The 13816-nt window shown below is 48.2% G+C and overlaps 1 protein-coding gene across 1 annotated transcript in view; it reads left to right on the forward strand.

Annotated features, from left to right (window-relative positions):
* Positions 1 to 13816, forward strand: part of STAG3 (STAG3 cohesin complex component) — a 1816020-nt gene that overhangs the window by 1789829 nt on the left and 12375 nt on the right. The window contains exon 33 of the mRNA XM_085637308.1: positions 1008 to 1082. Within this exon, the coding sequence (XP_085493434.1) occupies positions 1008 to 1082 (75 nt within the window). The remainder of the gene's footprint in view (positions 1 to 1007; positions 1083 to 13816) is intronic.

Here is a 13816-nt window from a genome sequence, read left to right on the forward strand (position 1 = left end):
AGTCTGAGGCTTGGGATTATTATAATGTAAAGGATTTGCGGATAGATAGTCTCTACCATATAAGGCGTTACTGAAGGTTAGTAACTTGTTCTATTCTAACAAGCCACAAGTTGTGCATCTTGGAACAAAAAAGTAATGCTAAAGTATGGTGAAACGCAATACAAGATCGGACCAAGGCAGGAATTGAAAATGAGTTTTCACAAAATAACTTAATCATTAACAATTGTCAGTGTGTGGATGGTGACTATCTTTGATTGACTTTAATATTTAATAAAAAATCATTCCAACATGGCCACCAATGCTTAAACGCACGGCTTGGAATGTTTTGTATCCTTCTAAGATGGCTGAGTGCCATTTCGGAACTATAAAATAATGAAGTATGGCCAGGACACAATGGTAGGCGGAAACAAAATGTGGACGACTCAACCACATTAGATAAAGAAAGTTGAATGAATGTTCCTTTATTGATGCATGCATTTTTAAAGTAATTTTTTGGAACAGCAACAGGCCTTGGCTATTGCCAGTCCTAAAAATACTGAAAAATGTGTCTCCAATGTTATCTCTATTTAAATGGATTTTCAGGTTTGAAAATAAATACTTCAAGTTGTGTTCTGGTAATCCTGCTCATGTACAGGGATACTATTTTTGAATTCTGCAAGAGTATATCGGAGGTATGGAACAAGTATGCAGGTAAATAACTTTTCTTTCTTTGATGAGATTGCTGCCTGTCTGAAGCAATTACCAACTTTTTTCTGCTTAAGCATATCTTCAATTCCGTTTTGTTACAATAGACAGTTTATGTTTAAAAAAGAAATATGTTTAAGAACTAATTTTGGAAATCGATTTTGACGTGCATGGTATTCCAAAATAAGCATTAACGGGAGATCCATTTTCATGAAAGTTTGTAACAATATAAAAATGAAGAACATTTCTTCTTAAATGTTGACTTCCACAACTGCATGACACACTTTCCTTTTTCTTATTCAATGTATCTGCTTTATCCACAGCCCGCAACCAACACAAAACATCTCCTTGAGGAGCACCTTCCTGACTTGCTGGACTCGGCCATTCTAGACAGTGATGTGAGTCACCAACCCATGATCATAAGGAATGAGACCATGCATTCTCCAAGATATACCATTCAGACCTATCCCATAAACAGCTGAGCTGAAACCAAATGGATTGCTTTTCTGTCTGTGATCCTGAGCACTTCACAGCTGTGAAATGTAGGATTTGCCCTGCTCCGTGCAGCTTCCGCCTTCTCTATGTGTATAGCTGTACCTCAAATTCCAGAAAATCCACCATAAATCTTCACAGCTGGACAACCCCAGCAAGGTGACATAACTATAACATACAAAGCCCATTTTCACAAAAACATTAATGGTTTTTGTTGAAACCCTATTCTGGATTAGATTATAATTTCATCTCTAATGTAAAAAAAAAAAAGGCCAAAATAAAATTCTTAAAACTTTAGGAATTGTAAAAACAAATGATTATTTTTCTTTAAAAGAAAAGAGAAAATGAGAGAGGGTATGAAAATGGGTTGCAGCAGTCTGTTTTCTTTGTCTAGTGCGAAATTAAATGCAACTAGCAGCAGAGGATGTCCTAAGGAAAAGAGGCAAGAATTGGTAAAGAAAAAAGACAATAGGATCAATGGGGAAGTTGGCATGGAGCTTAGGGGGAGGGAAGAAGGTTGGGGGGGTGGGGTTGTCCACAAAAAATTGGGAGAGTGAGCTTTACTAGAATGAAAAATAAAAATAAAGGGAATGGTAAACTGAAAGGAGGAGGGGCAGGGACCCATGCAAAATAAATAAATCAAAGCCGTATCTTAAAATAAAATGGAAGGAATGCTTCTGGCATAGGGTTTTGAAGAGTAAACAACCAAAAAAGATGCCATGCATAAGAGCAGAAGTTGGAAAGGGGTAGCTTATTACACTCACCTGATACTGATTTTAACTGATTATGGTCTGTATTATTTATTCCATTTGCCTTCGGTTTTATATGGTGTTAAAGGGTATTTATTTAAGTTAATGGAGGTTTTGGACTGCACATCTTGGTTGTTTTTAATAGAGTTGTGATGATAGTTGTAGGTTGAAAGATCCCACTATTGACATCTCTGTAACAAAAGGGGTTGTGCTGCTGATTGCGCATTTATGCCTGTGAGTGATTACAAAGGAGCACTAGCTACTGATTATTTGGAAGATACCAGGATGGTTTGAAATGAAATTTCTAATGGCATACTGGCTCCTGCTGTGATTCCTTATAAGAACTTTTTTCCTAAGTACCAGGCTAGATCTGGAAAAAAGGGTCCGCAGTGTTGTCACCGGCACCATGTGGCATCACTGGAAGTGACGGTTCAGGTTCATAAAAGTCCCCACAGATTCTGAAATGTTTTTTGGCACTTTTGCGGACCAGTATCCAAAGCCACAAATGTTCTTACTACCTTTTTTTTAGATTTCTGATAAGAAACTGTGATATTTTTAGGTATGACTCCGCTAAAGAAGACAGTTTGTTAATAGATGCTCCTTACTCCTGGAAGCCGTTGCCCTGTAAGATGACATCACAAACAGTCCGCTATCCTCTTTGTGGTATGAAGGAGAAGCAAATGAGAAAGTCCACACAGTGCTTGTGCTCTTAAGATCTGCTGCTGCTCTGAACTTATGAGTTCTACTCACGCTTCCTGCCATTCAGGTGCCTTTCAAAGCCAAACTGAGGTTTTTTAGAAGGCAATGATAGTTATTTCTGTGGTTTATGCACCTACTGAAATGCTTTTTTCATGCTGATATGGTCCTGCTTGCATTGTTAGACCTCTGTTTGGTTTCCCCCAAAGGTGATCTGTAAACTGCAAGATGAGTCTTTTCTCACAATGATGTTAAAATGAATACCTAGTGTGTAATTTAATATTACCACTACCTAGAAGATTGGTTGCTGAAGCCCTCTGCCAGAATTCCTCCAACGTATTTTAAGTACTCTAATAACATTTTTACATCATAGGATCTTCAGTCATAGTCATCAATGTTACAGTAAATCCCGGCTGTGCACAGAGTCCCTGGAATACTTCAAATCAAATATATAATTAGACACGCATGTTAATATACCACAAGAAAATTGTTCAGAATACAGCATGTCCATAAGTTGTGGAGAACCCTCAAAAGGTCTCCACAGGCAAGATTTTCAAATGTTTACCCTGTTTATTACAGTAAACAACTTTCTCAAATCAACATTGCAACTCTTCCAATACAAACTGATGTGTAGTTGTCTTAACTAATGAGGAAAAGTGCAGCCCTACAGGTCTGCATTACAGTAATACAAATAAAAAACCTTTCCTTAGAAGGTATCTGGAGATTACACAATTCATGATGCCTTGTATTGGCAGTTGCCTCGGCCAGTTCTTAGTTTTTAAGCAAATAGTATAGGCTAGGAATGTATTTTATTCCCAGTGCACAAGAAGAAAGGGGGGGGGTCGTTTGACTTCAGTGAAGATTTCTATGATACAGAACTACAATCGCCATTTTGTTCACATCTTAGTATCTTCATTAATAGTCATGAAGGTTAGATTAGAGTAGCAAGCTAAGAAAACATTGTAGTTGTGAGAGGCTGGGATTAATATATGGTACATAGTGCTCACTTAAGTGTACCACCCTGCACTAATCCAGACAACCCTTATGGTGATTTTAGACAACCTTAGAAATCTCTCTAAGTGGTAGCTGTGGCGAGCAGCCTTTAGGCTCAGTTGTTTTACCAGTACTTAATCCTATTGTATAGGTTAAGTGAAAAAAATCACACAGTGTAGTTATAAAAATAATTATTTTATTACAAACACTCACAAACACAATGTATTACCTGCTACCCGGAGATATAAACACAATAGAGACTAACGTAAGTAGCACAAATGCACAGTGGTCACCAGGGGAAGACCAAACCATATACTAAAATAGTGGAATGCGAACCACTACTCAGGTCATGATTGGACCCAGAAGACGTAGAAGAGCCGGGCACCCAAGGAATCACCCTAGGTGAATATCTAGGAACCGCACGGAGGTCGTGTGCAGAATGGGAAAAGGACCGCGTGCTCAGTGCTCTTCAATAGGTCAGTCATGGTTGCAATTTTAAAGAAGGACCCTTTTTCAGTGGACCCTGGAGAAACCTTGTGGATGATGGAAGGTTGGAGAGTCACCCCACCCGTGGATACCCCAGGAACCAGGATACCTGCACCAGGGAAGCCGGGTGCATAAGAGTCAAGTAGACCACAATAAAGGACTTCAGTAAAGATGCCGCTGGAGGTGCAGACGAAGGAGTCCGGTGGAACCCAAAGGTGGATTCAAGATAAGAGGTGCCTGCAAGCAGAGGGGACAGAGTCTATGCCACTCAGGAGTGACCCGGAAGGCACGGAAACAAATGGCAACCAATGTCGGAGATGCAGGAGAGGTTGACAGTGCCCTTGAAGTTGCAGCTGTGTGGACCAGGCGATGCTGTAGAAGACCAGGAGCTGTTCACAAGCTGTCCCAAATCGGATGTCGTGAATCTGAAAGAGACACGTTAGTGATAGATTCCTTACCTTAGAATATCCCCAGGCGTCAGACTGGATCCGGAAAGTTTTCGTCAGCTGTACCCCTGCGTGTCGGTAGGCGGCGTCGTGCGGCACCGCGTACATCGCTGGCGGTGTAGCAGCCGAGATAACTTAATTGTAGCTACTTAGACGCGCCCACGCGCGCTGACGTCAGTTCTTTCTTTTTCCACGCCAGCAAACACATATCGGAGAGTGAGCGGTACCCCTAGTTAATATTTTATCTTGGTTTCGGAGAACTTATTTCTCTTGTTTTGTTGAGGACTCGACTCTTGGGGCATTAGGGATTCCCGGGTTTAAGTCCTGTAGGGCCTGCCGTTGGAACATGTCGGTGGCGGACCCGTACGAAGTGTGTCTCTTCTGCTTGGGGCATGCCCATGACACCGAGGCGTGCCCCAATTGTCGGGCCATGGCGTCAAAAGCTTTGCGAGAGCGTTCCCCATAGTTGTTGGAGGTCCGACAATCGGTTCTGAGCCGCTTGAAGTCCTGCTCCCGTGGGAGGTCGAGGGACCGGTCGCGAAGCCGACCCCATCGCTCGTCGGATTCGGGGACAGGTAAGTCACGGCGCCATAAGAAGTCGAAGAAGCGATGCTGCTCTTCGTCTACTCCTCAGCCGTTTATCCTCCCGAACAGCGAGTCCGGGACATTCAGGCTATGATTCCGATCTTTCGGCCCTGGTCCTGGGTTTCAGTCAGGAAGACCCTGAGACTGCTGGGCCTCATGGCCTCCTGCATCCTGCTCATCAATCATGCCAGGTGGCATATGCGGGCTCTGAAGTAGGACCTGAAGGTCCAGTGGGCGCAGCATCGGGGAAATCTGTCTGACTACATCCAGATCTCGGAGAGCACTGCACAGGACTTGTAGTGGTGGCTCACAGACCAGAGTTGGGTCAGCGGCAGATTCCTTTCCCTTCCCCAACCGGAGCACACAGTAGTGACGGAAGCGTCCCTCCTGGGATGGGGCGGCCACATGGGTGAGGGGGAGATCAGAGGCCTCTGGTCTCCGGCGGAGTCCAAGCTCCATATCAACCTTTTGGAGCTCAGGGCGATCCTACTTGCACTGAAAACATTCCTTCCCTCTGTCAAGGGGAGAGTAGTGCAGGTGTTCATGGACAACACCACCGCCATGTGGTACTGCAACGAGCAAGGCGGGGTGGGGTCGTGGACCCTATGTCAGGAGGCTCTGCGTCTCTGGACATGGCTTGAACGTTAAGGCCTTTCCTTGGTGGTTCAACACTTGGCAGGTTCTCTGAACGCCAGGGCGGACAAACTCAGCCGCAGGTGCATGTTGGATCACGAATGGCGTCTTCACTCGGACGTGGCACAAGGTCTATTTCAGCAGTCGGGAGAACCTTGGTTAGATCTATTCGCCACCGAAGAGAACGCATAATGTCAGCCGTTCTGCGCGTTGGAGTTTCCAAGGCGGCAGTTGCTCAGAGACGCTTTTCGTCACAAGTGGAGTTGCGGTGTGTTGTACGCCTTTCCGCCTATACCACTTCTACCCAGAGTGCTGAAAAAGATCAGACGCGACAGGGCCAAAGTCATTCTTGTGGCACCGGACTGGGCTGGAAGAGTTTGGTATCCTGAGCTACTCAGTATGAGCGTGGATCCCCCGATACGACCGCCTCTTCGGGAGGATCTCCTGTCGCAGCACCAGGGAACAGTCCTCCTCCCGAACCTGTCCAGCCTCCACCTCCTTGCTTGGAGATTGAGCGGGGACAGTTGATTCCATTTGACTTGCCTCCTGAAGTCTGTAATGTGATTCTGGCAGCCAGGCGTCCCTCAACTAAAACTGTATACGCCTGTCGGTGGAACAAGTTTGTGGCATGGTGCACAGCGAAAGCTGTAGATCCCCTTTCTGATGGATGCCAGTGGATTCCTCACCTTGTGAATATCCCTGCGCCAGCAACATTCAGAAACTTTTGTAGCAGTCCACGCCGATGAGGTCGCAGACGACGTCACAGAGGAACGGCACCGCTCGCGACTCCGCTGACGTCACCGGCTCCATAAGAAGACCTCGTCGGCGTGATGACGTCAGTTCCCTTTTTTCCGCGCCGTCGAAGCCAACGGATTTCGGGAATCGCTGTTGTTAGTGTCGTTGATACTTTGTGTATTCTGAGTATTATTCCTGTTCTCTGTCGAAGATGTCGACAAAAAAGTCTGGTTTTAAGCCTTGCAGGTAGTGTGGCAAGCATATGTCCATCACAGATCATAATGAGGACTGTGTGTGGTGTTTATCGTCAGACCACGATGTGGATGACTGTACCAGCGGCCGGAAGATGAGTACGAAGGCTCTTAAGGAACGGGAGGCAAAACTCTTCATCGCAAAAATGAAGAAGGAGAAGAGAGGGAGAAGATCGAGAACGAGGTCGAGGTCTAGATCGAAGTCGAGGTCGGCGTCGAAGTCGACTTCGGGACATGCTTCTCATGCCAAGAAGCATAAGAAAAAAAGAAGGCACTCGTCTCGACGCCATTCTGATAAGAGCTCGGCGCCGAAGTCACCTGCTCGGCGTCGGAAGGACTCTGTTTCTTCCTCTCCTGTGCCGGATTCGCCTGCTGGTCCTTCATCTCCGGTGGTCTCTTTGTCTCCGGCTTCACCAGTTCCAGCACGGACTCCGACGCCGGTTCCATCTCCGGCTCCGGTTCCATCTCCGGCTCCGTCTCCGGCCCCGGAAGAACTTCAAGCCCCGGGTGAGCCAGCGACACCGCTGATTACACCGTCGGCGCCGGTTGGCCCGAGTCCGGTGAGGCCTGACCAGTACCCTGCCTTCCCTAGTCCAGGTCAGGACCCCTCGCATTACTTAAATGCGATGTATGGGGTGTTTGCTCGAGCCATGTACACCACTGGTGCACCTGCGGGTCCGATGGGTCCCATGGCATTTACTTTGGGGGTGCCGCAAGTATATCCGCAGGCCCCTTTCATACCCTTCTTCCCAACGACGCCGTCTTGGAATCCTCCGGCTCCGAGGACGTCGACGCCGCTTCCATCCTCGCCGGCTCCGGCTCGACCTCGATCGACGCCGATGGCTCCTGCAGATCCACGCGCGACGCCGGCACCATCGGATTCGAATACGGCGCCACCGACGCCGATGATTCGGATTCGTTCCAGGAGGGATACTCAGAGGATAATGGAAGAGCAGAGGTACCTTCAGGTTGAAGCGGAAGAGGGGGAATTGGTGGAGTCGGATGAAATATTCGAAGAGCTTAAAGAAGCTAGTGGTTTGGATCTGTCTCCTGAGTGGGAGATTACTCCACCGTCGGATGAGCCCTCTAAGGACGTTGCTCCCTACCATTCAGTTATTAGGAAGGCTGCGGAGCTGCTTGATCTCCAGCTACCATCTACGGAGTTTAAGTCGAACATTTTAACTGAGGTACTACATTCTCCCACGGCGGTAACTGAGCCTTTACTTCCCTTTAATGAGGCCATTGTGGAACCTGTATTAGAGGTGTGGCGCAAGCCCTTTTCTGCTCCTGCTGTCTCTTAGACAATTGCTAGGAGATATAGAGCAGCCCCAGGGGATCCAGAATTTTTGACGTCACATCCATCACCGGAGAGCCTGGTGATTCAGGCAGCTTGTTCGGGGAAGTCTAAGGGGGCTTTCCCTCAGGTTCGTGGGTACAGAGAGGCTAAAAGGCTGGACCAGTCTGCAAAAAAAGTATTTTCATCGGCCAGCATGGCTTTGAAATCAACAAACGCCACTTGTCTTTTGGGACACTATGTGCACGCACTGATGGATTCGGCTAAAAGACTGGTGCCAAAACTGCCCGAGGAGGAGAGGACTGAGTTCAGTGACATCTTGACTGATGCTCAGGCGGCAGCACGTCAGGTGATCCAGAGTGGGCTGGACACTGCAGATTCTGTTGCAAGAATCATGGTGTCTTCTGTTGCAACCAGAAGGAGTGGAGTTCCTGGTTAAAATCTTCCGAGTTCTCACAGGATGTGCAGTCGACTCTATTGGACCTGCCATTTGACGGATCTGGTCTGTTTGGCAAGAAGGAAAATGCTGCCCTGGAGCGATTCAAGGACAGCAAGGCGACAGCTAAATCTCTGGGCCTGCAGTCTCAGTCGAGGGGGTCGTTTAAGAGGTATAGAGGGTTCGGAAGGACATCTTTTCGAACCTATAGGCAGACCCAGCAGCAGCAGCAGCAACGGTCCTCGTCCAGAGGTTTCAGGGGAAGAATCGGGGGCCGCACTCGTGGCCGGCAACTCTCCTCCTCCTCTTCTTCTTCCTCCGCCCCTCCCACCACCGCAAAGCAGCCCTAGATTCGCCATTCCGGATCATGTTGGTCCTGTGGGGGGCCGGCTTACCCATTTTCTACAAGATTGGGAATCTGTAACTACAGATCTCTGGGTTCTGGTCTTGTAGAGAATGGGTACGCCCTTCCCTTTCGGGAATTCCCTCCAAATTACCCGCCTTGTCAAGGGTCTTGCTCGGAGGACCACCGTCTTCTCCTGCAGGAGGAAGTCCTGAAGTTGCGATAGAGGTGGTTCCAGAGCGGGAGAGGGGTCAGGGATGCAGATTGCGTCCGATATTGGACCTCAGAATCTTGAATCTTTTTCTAAAACAAGAAAAGTTCAAGATGCTCACCCTTGCTCAGGTTCTTCAAGCGCTGAATCAGGAGGACTGGATGGTGTCGATCGACTTGCAGGATGCGTATTTTCACATCCCAATCCTGAAGTCGCACAGAAAGTATCTCCGTTTCACGGTAGGGTCGCAACATTATCAGTTTGCGGTCCTACCGTTTGGTCTTACTTCTGTACCCCGAGTCTTCACGAAGGTGATGGCAGTGGTGGCAGCCCATCTCAGAAAGTCGGGGATTTCAGTTTTCCCCTATCTGGACGACTGGCTGATCAAAGCGGAGTCGCCAGAGAAGGTGCTGCACCATCTGCAGGATACAACTCAGTTGTTGTTCAAATTGGGTTTCTCGATAAACGTGCCCAAATCTCACCTGGTGCCCTCTCAGCGCAACCTGTTCATAGGTGCGGTACTGGACACTACTGTGTGTCGAGCATTCCCTCCTCCTCAAAGGATTCTCGACATACAGGAAATGATTCCTTTATTTTACAACGGAGCGGTCGTTCCAGTTCTGAAGGTCCTTCGCCTGCTCGGTCTGTTCGCCTCCTGCATTCTGTTGGTCAACCATGCACGCTGGCACATGAGGGTGCTCCAGTGGTGCCTCCGCAAGCAGTGGTATCAGCACAAAGGGGATCTCAGGGAGTCTGTGAGGATCTCCAGAGAAGCTGCAGCGGATCTATCTTGTCGGAGCGTGGAGGGCAATCTGTCCCAAGGAAAGTCCTTCCATCTGCCTCCATCGGTGGCCACGGTGATAACGGATGCATCCACTTTAGGGTGGGGTGCTCATCTGGGGGATCTGGAGATCAAGGGTCTTTGGTCTCCAGAGGAAAGGTTGCTTCACATCAACCTTCTAGAGTTACGGGCGATACGTTTGGCGCTCAAGGCCTTCCTCCCTTCCCTTCGCGGTCAGTCTGTTCAAGTCCTGACGGACAACACGACCGCGATGTGGTATATAAACAAACAGGGAGGAGTGGGGTCTCTTTGTCTCTGCAGAGAGGCCCTACGTCTATGGTCCTGGGCTCAGGACCATCAGATTTGTCTGATGGCAAATCATCTGGCCGGGGTTCTGAACGTACGTGCGGACAGTCTCAGTCGGCAGTTCTCCGCCGACCACGAGTGGAGGCTTCATCCGGAGGTGGTTCGTCACGTCTTCCGGATGTGGGGAACTCCTCGGGTGGACCTGTTCGCCACTCACGAGAATGCTCACTGCCAGTCATTCTGCAGTCTCCAGTATCCGATGCAGGGAGCGTTGGGGGACGCTTTTCAGTTGAGTTGGAGCTCACGACTCCTTTACGCGTTTCCTCCCATACCCTTGATTCCTCGGGTTCTGAGGAAGATTCGCCAAGACCGGGCCCAAGTTATATCGGTCGCCCCGGATTGGCCAAGAAGGGTGTGGTATACCGATCTTCTCCACCTCTCCTCGTGCCCTCCGCTCCGTCTCCCTCTGAGGGCAGACCTCCTCTCGCAATCGGAGGGGCAGGTTCTACACCCCCACCTCCAGAGCTTACACCTTCATGCCTGGAGATTGAACGGGGCAACCTGAATTCTTTCTCTCTCCCGCCAGATGTGGTGGATGTTATTTTATCGGCCAGGCGACACTCCACCAAATCTATATATTCATATAGGTGGTCTAAATTTGTACTCTGGTGTGGAGAGAGGTCAATTGATCCTTTTAAGGCTCATCTGTCTAACATTCTGCAGTTTGCCCTTTCTCTTGCTCAGCAAGGCTTTGCTGTGGCTACAGTAAAAGGGTATTTATCGGCTTTGTCGGCTTTCCTTTGCCTGCCGGATCAGCCGTCATTATTCAAATCACCTATTGTGCTTAGATTTCTTAAGGGCCTCACAAACAAATTTCCTCCAACTCCCTTTATTGTACCTCAATGGGACTTAAACCTGGTATTGACTTATCTTATGGGTTCTCCCTTCGAGCCCTTGCATAAGTGTCCCTTGAGACTGTTGTCTTTCAAGACGGTTTTCCTCATTGCAATCACCTCGGCAAGGAGGGTAAGTGAGCTTCAAGCTCTTAGCACAAAACCCCCATTTTTAACCATTCATGCTGAACGAATGGTACTCCGGACCAGGGCTGCATTTTTGCATAAGGTGGTAACTCCCTTCCATCTGGGGCAATCCATTACCCTTCCTACCTTCTATCCTCCCCCTCACCCTTCCAAGGAGGAGGAGAGACTTCACCGTTTGGACCCTAGGAGGGCGGTGAGCTTTTACCTGGACAGGACAAAGGATTTCAGAATTGATGACCAGCTTTTTGTGGGCTTTATTGGCTGCAGGAAGGGTCGAGCGGTGCACAAGCGCACCCTTTCCAGGTGGATTGTCTTGTGCATTAAGATTTGCTACTCTTTGGCTGGTAAGGAACCTCCGGAAGGTTTAAGAGCTCATTCCACTAGAGCAAAGTCTTCCACTTCTGCTTTGTCTAGGGGTGTTCCTGTGGAGGACATTTGTAGGGCGGCAACTTGGGCCTCCCTCCACACCGTCGCAAAACATTATTGCTTGGACACTGAGGTGAGGAGGGACGGACACTTTGCTCGTTCAGTCCTTCAGGACTTTTTGGTATAGAAGGGTGGACACCCTCCTCCGGGAGTGGGGACTGCTGTGGAATCTATTCACAAGTTGAGGAATCCACTGGCAGATGTATCCATCAGAAGAACAAGTTACTTACCTTCGGTAACGTTTTTCTGGTGGATACAGTATCTGCCTGTGGATTCCTCACTGACCCACCCGCCTCCCCGTTGTCCATCCTTCTATACCTAAGGTTCTATTAATAATGTTTCAATCTACTATTCTAATGATGGTATTTCAAAAAGTATATGTTACTGTCAAAGGCTTTATGTCTTTCTTTGGTTTTTCTATTCATTCTCCACACTATGTGTGTTGATCTGCATATTGTGTACTGTGTATACTGTGTATATATTGCTGTCAGTCCGTCCGTGTGCCTCGAAGGCACGGAAAAAAGGGGCGGAACTGACGTCATCACGCCGACGAGGTCTTCTTATGGAGCCGGTGACGTCAGCGGAGTCGCGAGCGGTGCCGTTCCTCTGTGACGTCGTCTGCGATCTCATCGGCGTGGACTGCTACAAAAGTTTCCGAATGTTGCTGGCGCAGGGATATTCACAAGGTGAGGAATCCACAGGCAGATAATGTATCTACCAGAAAAAGCGTTAAGCGTTACCGAAGGTAAGTAACTTGTTCTTCTGCCCCTCTTTCTGAGGTCGTATTGTTCCTTCTCTCTTTAGCCCAGCAGGGCTCTGCTCTGGTGCCTATCAAGGGCTACCTTTCTGCTCTTTCAGCCTTTCTCAGGCTGCCTGATCAGCCCTCTCTTTTCAAGTCCCCTGTTGTCAATAGATTTCTCAAACGCATTACTCAGCTTTTCCCTCCTGTTCCTTTTGTGATGCCTCAGTGGGACTTGAACCTGTTACTCACATACTTAATGTGCGCTCCCTTTGAGCCTCTTCATAACTGTCCTTTGCGGTTATTGACTTTGAAAACTGTCTTCCTGGTGTCCATCACCTCCGCTAGGCATGTGAGTGAGCTCCAGGCTCTTTCATGTAAACCTACTTTCCTGGCGATTCATCCGGACAAGTTTGTACTTGAACCGCATCCCTCCTTTCTACCAAAAGTAGTCTCTGCCTTTCATCTCAGGCAAACTGTCACTCTGACCACTTTCTTTCCGCCGTCTGGAGAGTGAGAAGACGTAAGGGACAGTTATGAAGGGGCTCAAAGGGAGCGCACATCAGATATGTCAAGATAAGATTTAAGTCCCATTGAGGCATTATGAAAGGCACGGGAGGAAATGTGTGCGTAATGCCTTTGAGGAAGCGATTAACAACTGGGGGCTTAAAAAGAGACAGCTGTTCTAGAAACCGTAGAAAGGCGGAGATGGCCGAAAGATAACCCTTGATAGTGCCCAGAGCAGAGCCCTGCTGGGCCAAAGAGAGAAGGAACAGAAGGACCTCAGAAACGGGGTCCACAGCCTTTGCTGTGCACCATGCCACAAATTTGTTCCACCGGCAGGCGTGTACCGTGGAAGGACGCCTGGGAGCCAGAATGACATCACAGACTTCGGGAGTAAGGTCAAAAGCAGTCAACTGTCGCTGCTCAATCCCCACGCATGGAGGTGGAGGCTTACCGCCGCACCCATACTCCCTGCTCTGCAAACTGATTTCTGGGGTTAAGGTTATCCCTTTCAGGGCCCTAGTTTCATGGCACCAGTGGTGAGTTTCTTGCATGGCTCTGCGTTCCTGGCGCGGAAAGTCGTGTACAGAACTGACGTCAACGTGCATGGGTGGCGCCTATGTAGTCTTGTGACGTTATCTCGGCGCATACGATGCCAGCGACAGAGCCGCACGACGCACAGGGGTAGTGCTGACGAAAACTTTTCGGATCCACTCTGACGCCTGGGGATATTCTAAGGTAAGGAATCTATCACTAACTAATGTCTCTTACAGATATATTGTTACACAAGTAGTAACTTGTGCTTCTTTTGGCCAAGGGAGCTAAAGAAAGGGTTCCAGTTTCAGAAGTAGACAGTGGTTGTTATTCCAGCTACTGTCTGATTCCAAAGAGGAACAAAGGGTCACGGCCCAGTTTGGCTCTTCGAACCTTCTGTTTCTTCACCAAGAAGGAGAAATTCAAGATGCTCACTCTGGCTCAGGTCTTGT

The sequence above is a fragment of the Triturus cristatus genome, chromosome 12, assembly GCF_964204655.1.
Source record: "Triturus cristatus chromosome 12, aTriCri1.1, whole genome shotgun sequence".
In the NCBI taxonomy this organism is placed as follows: Eukaryota; Metazoa; Chordata; class Amphibia; order Caudata; family Salamandridae; genus Triturus; species Triturus cristatus.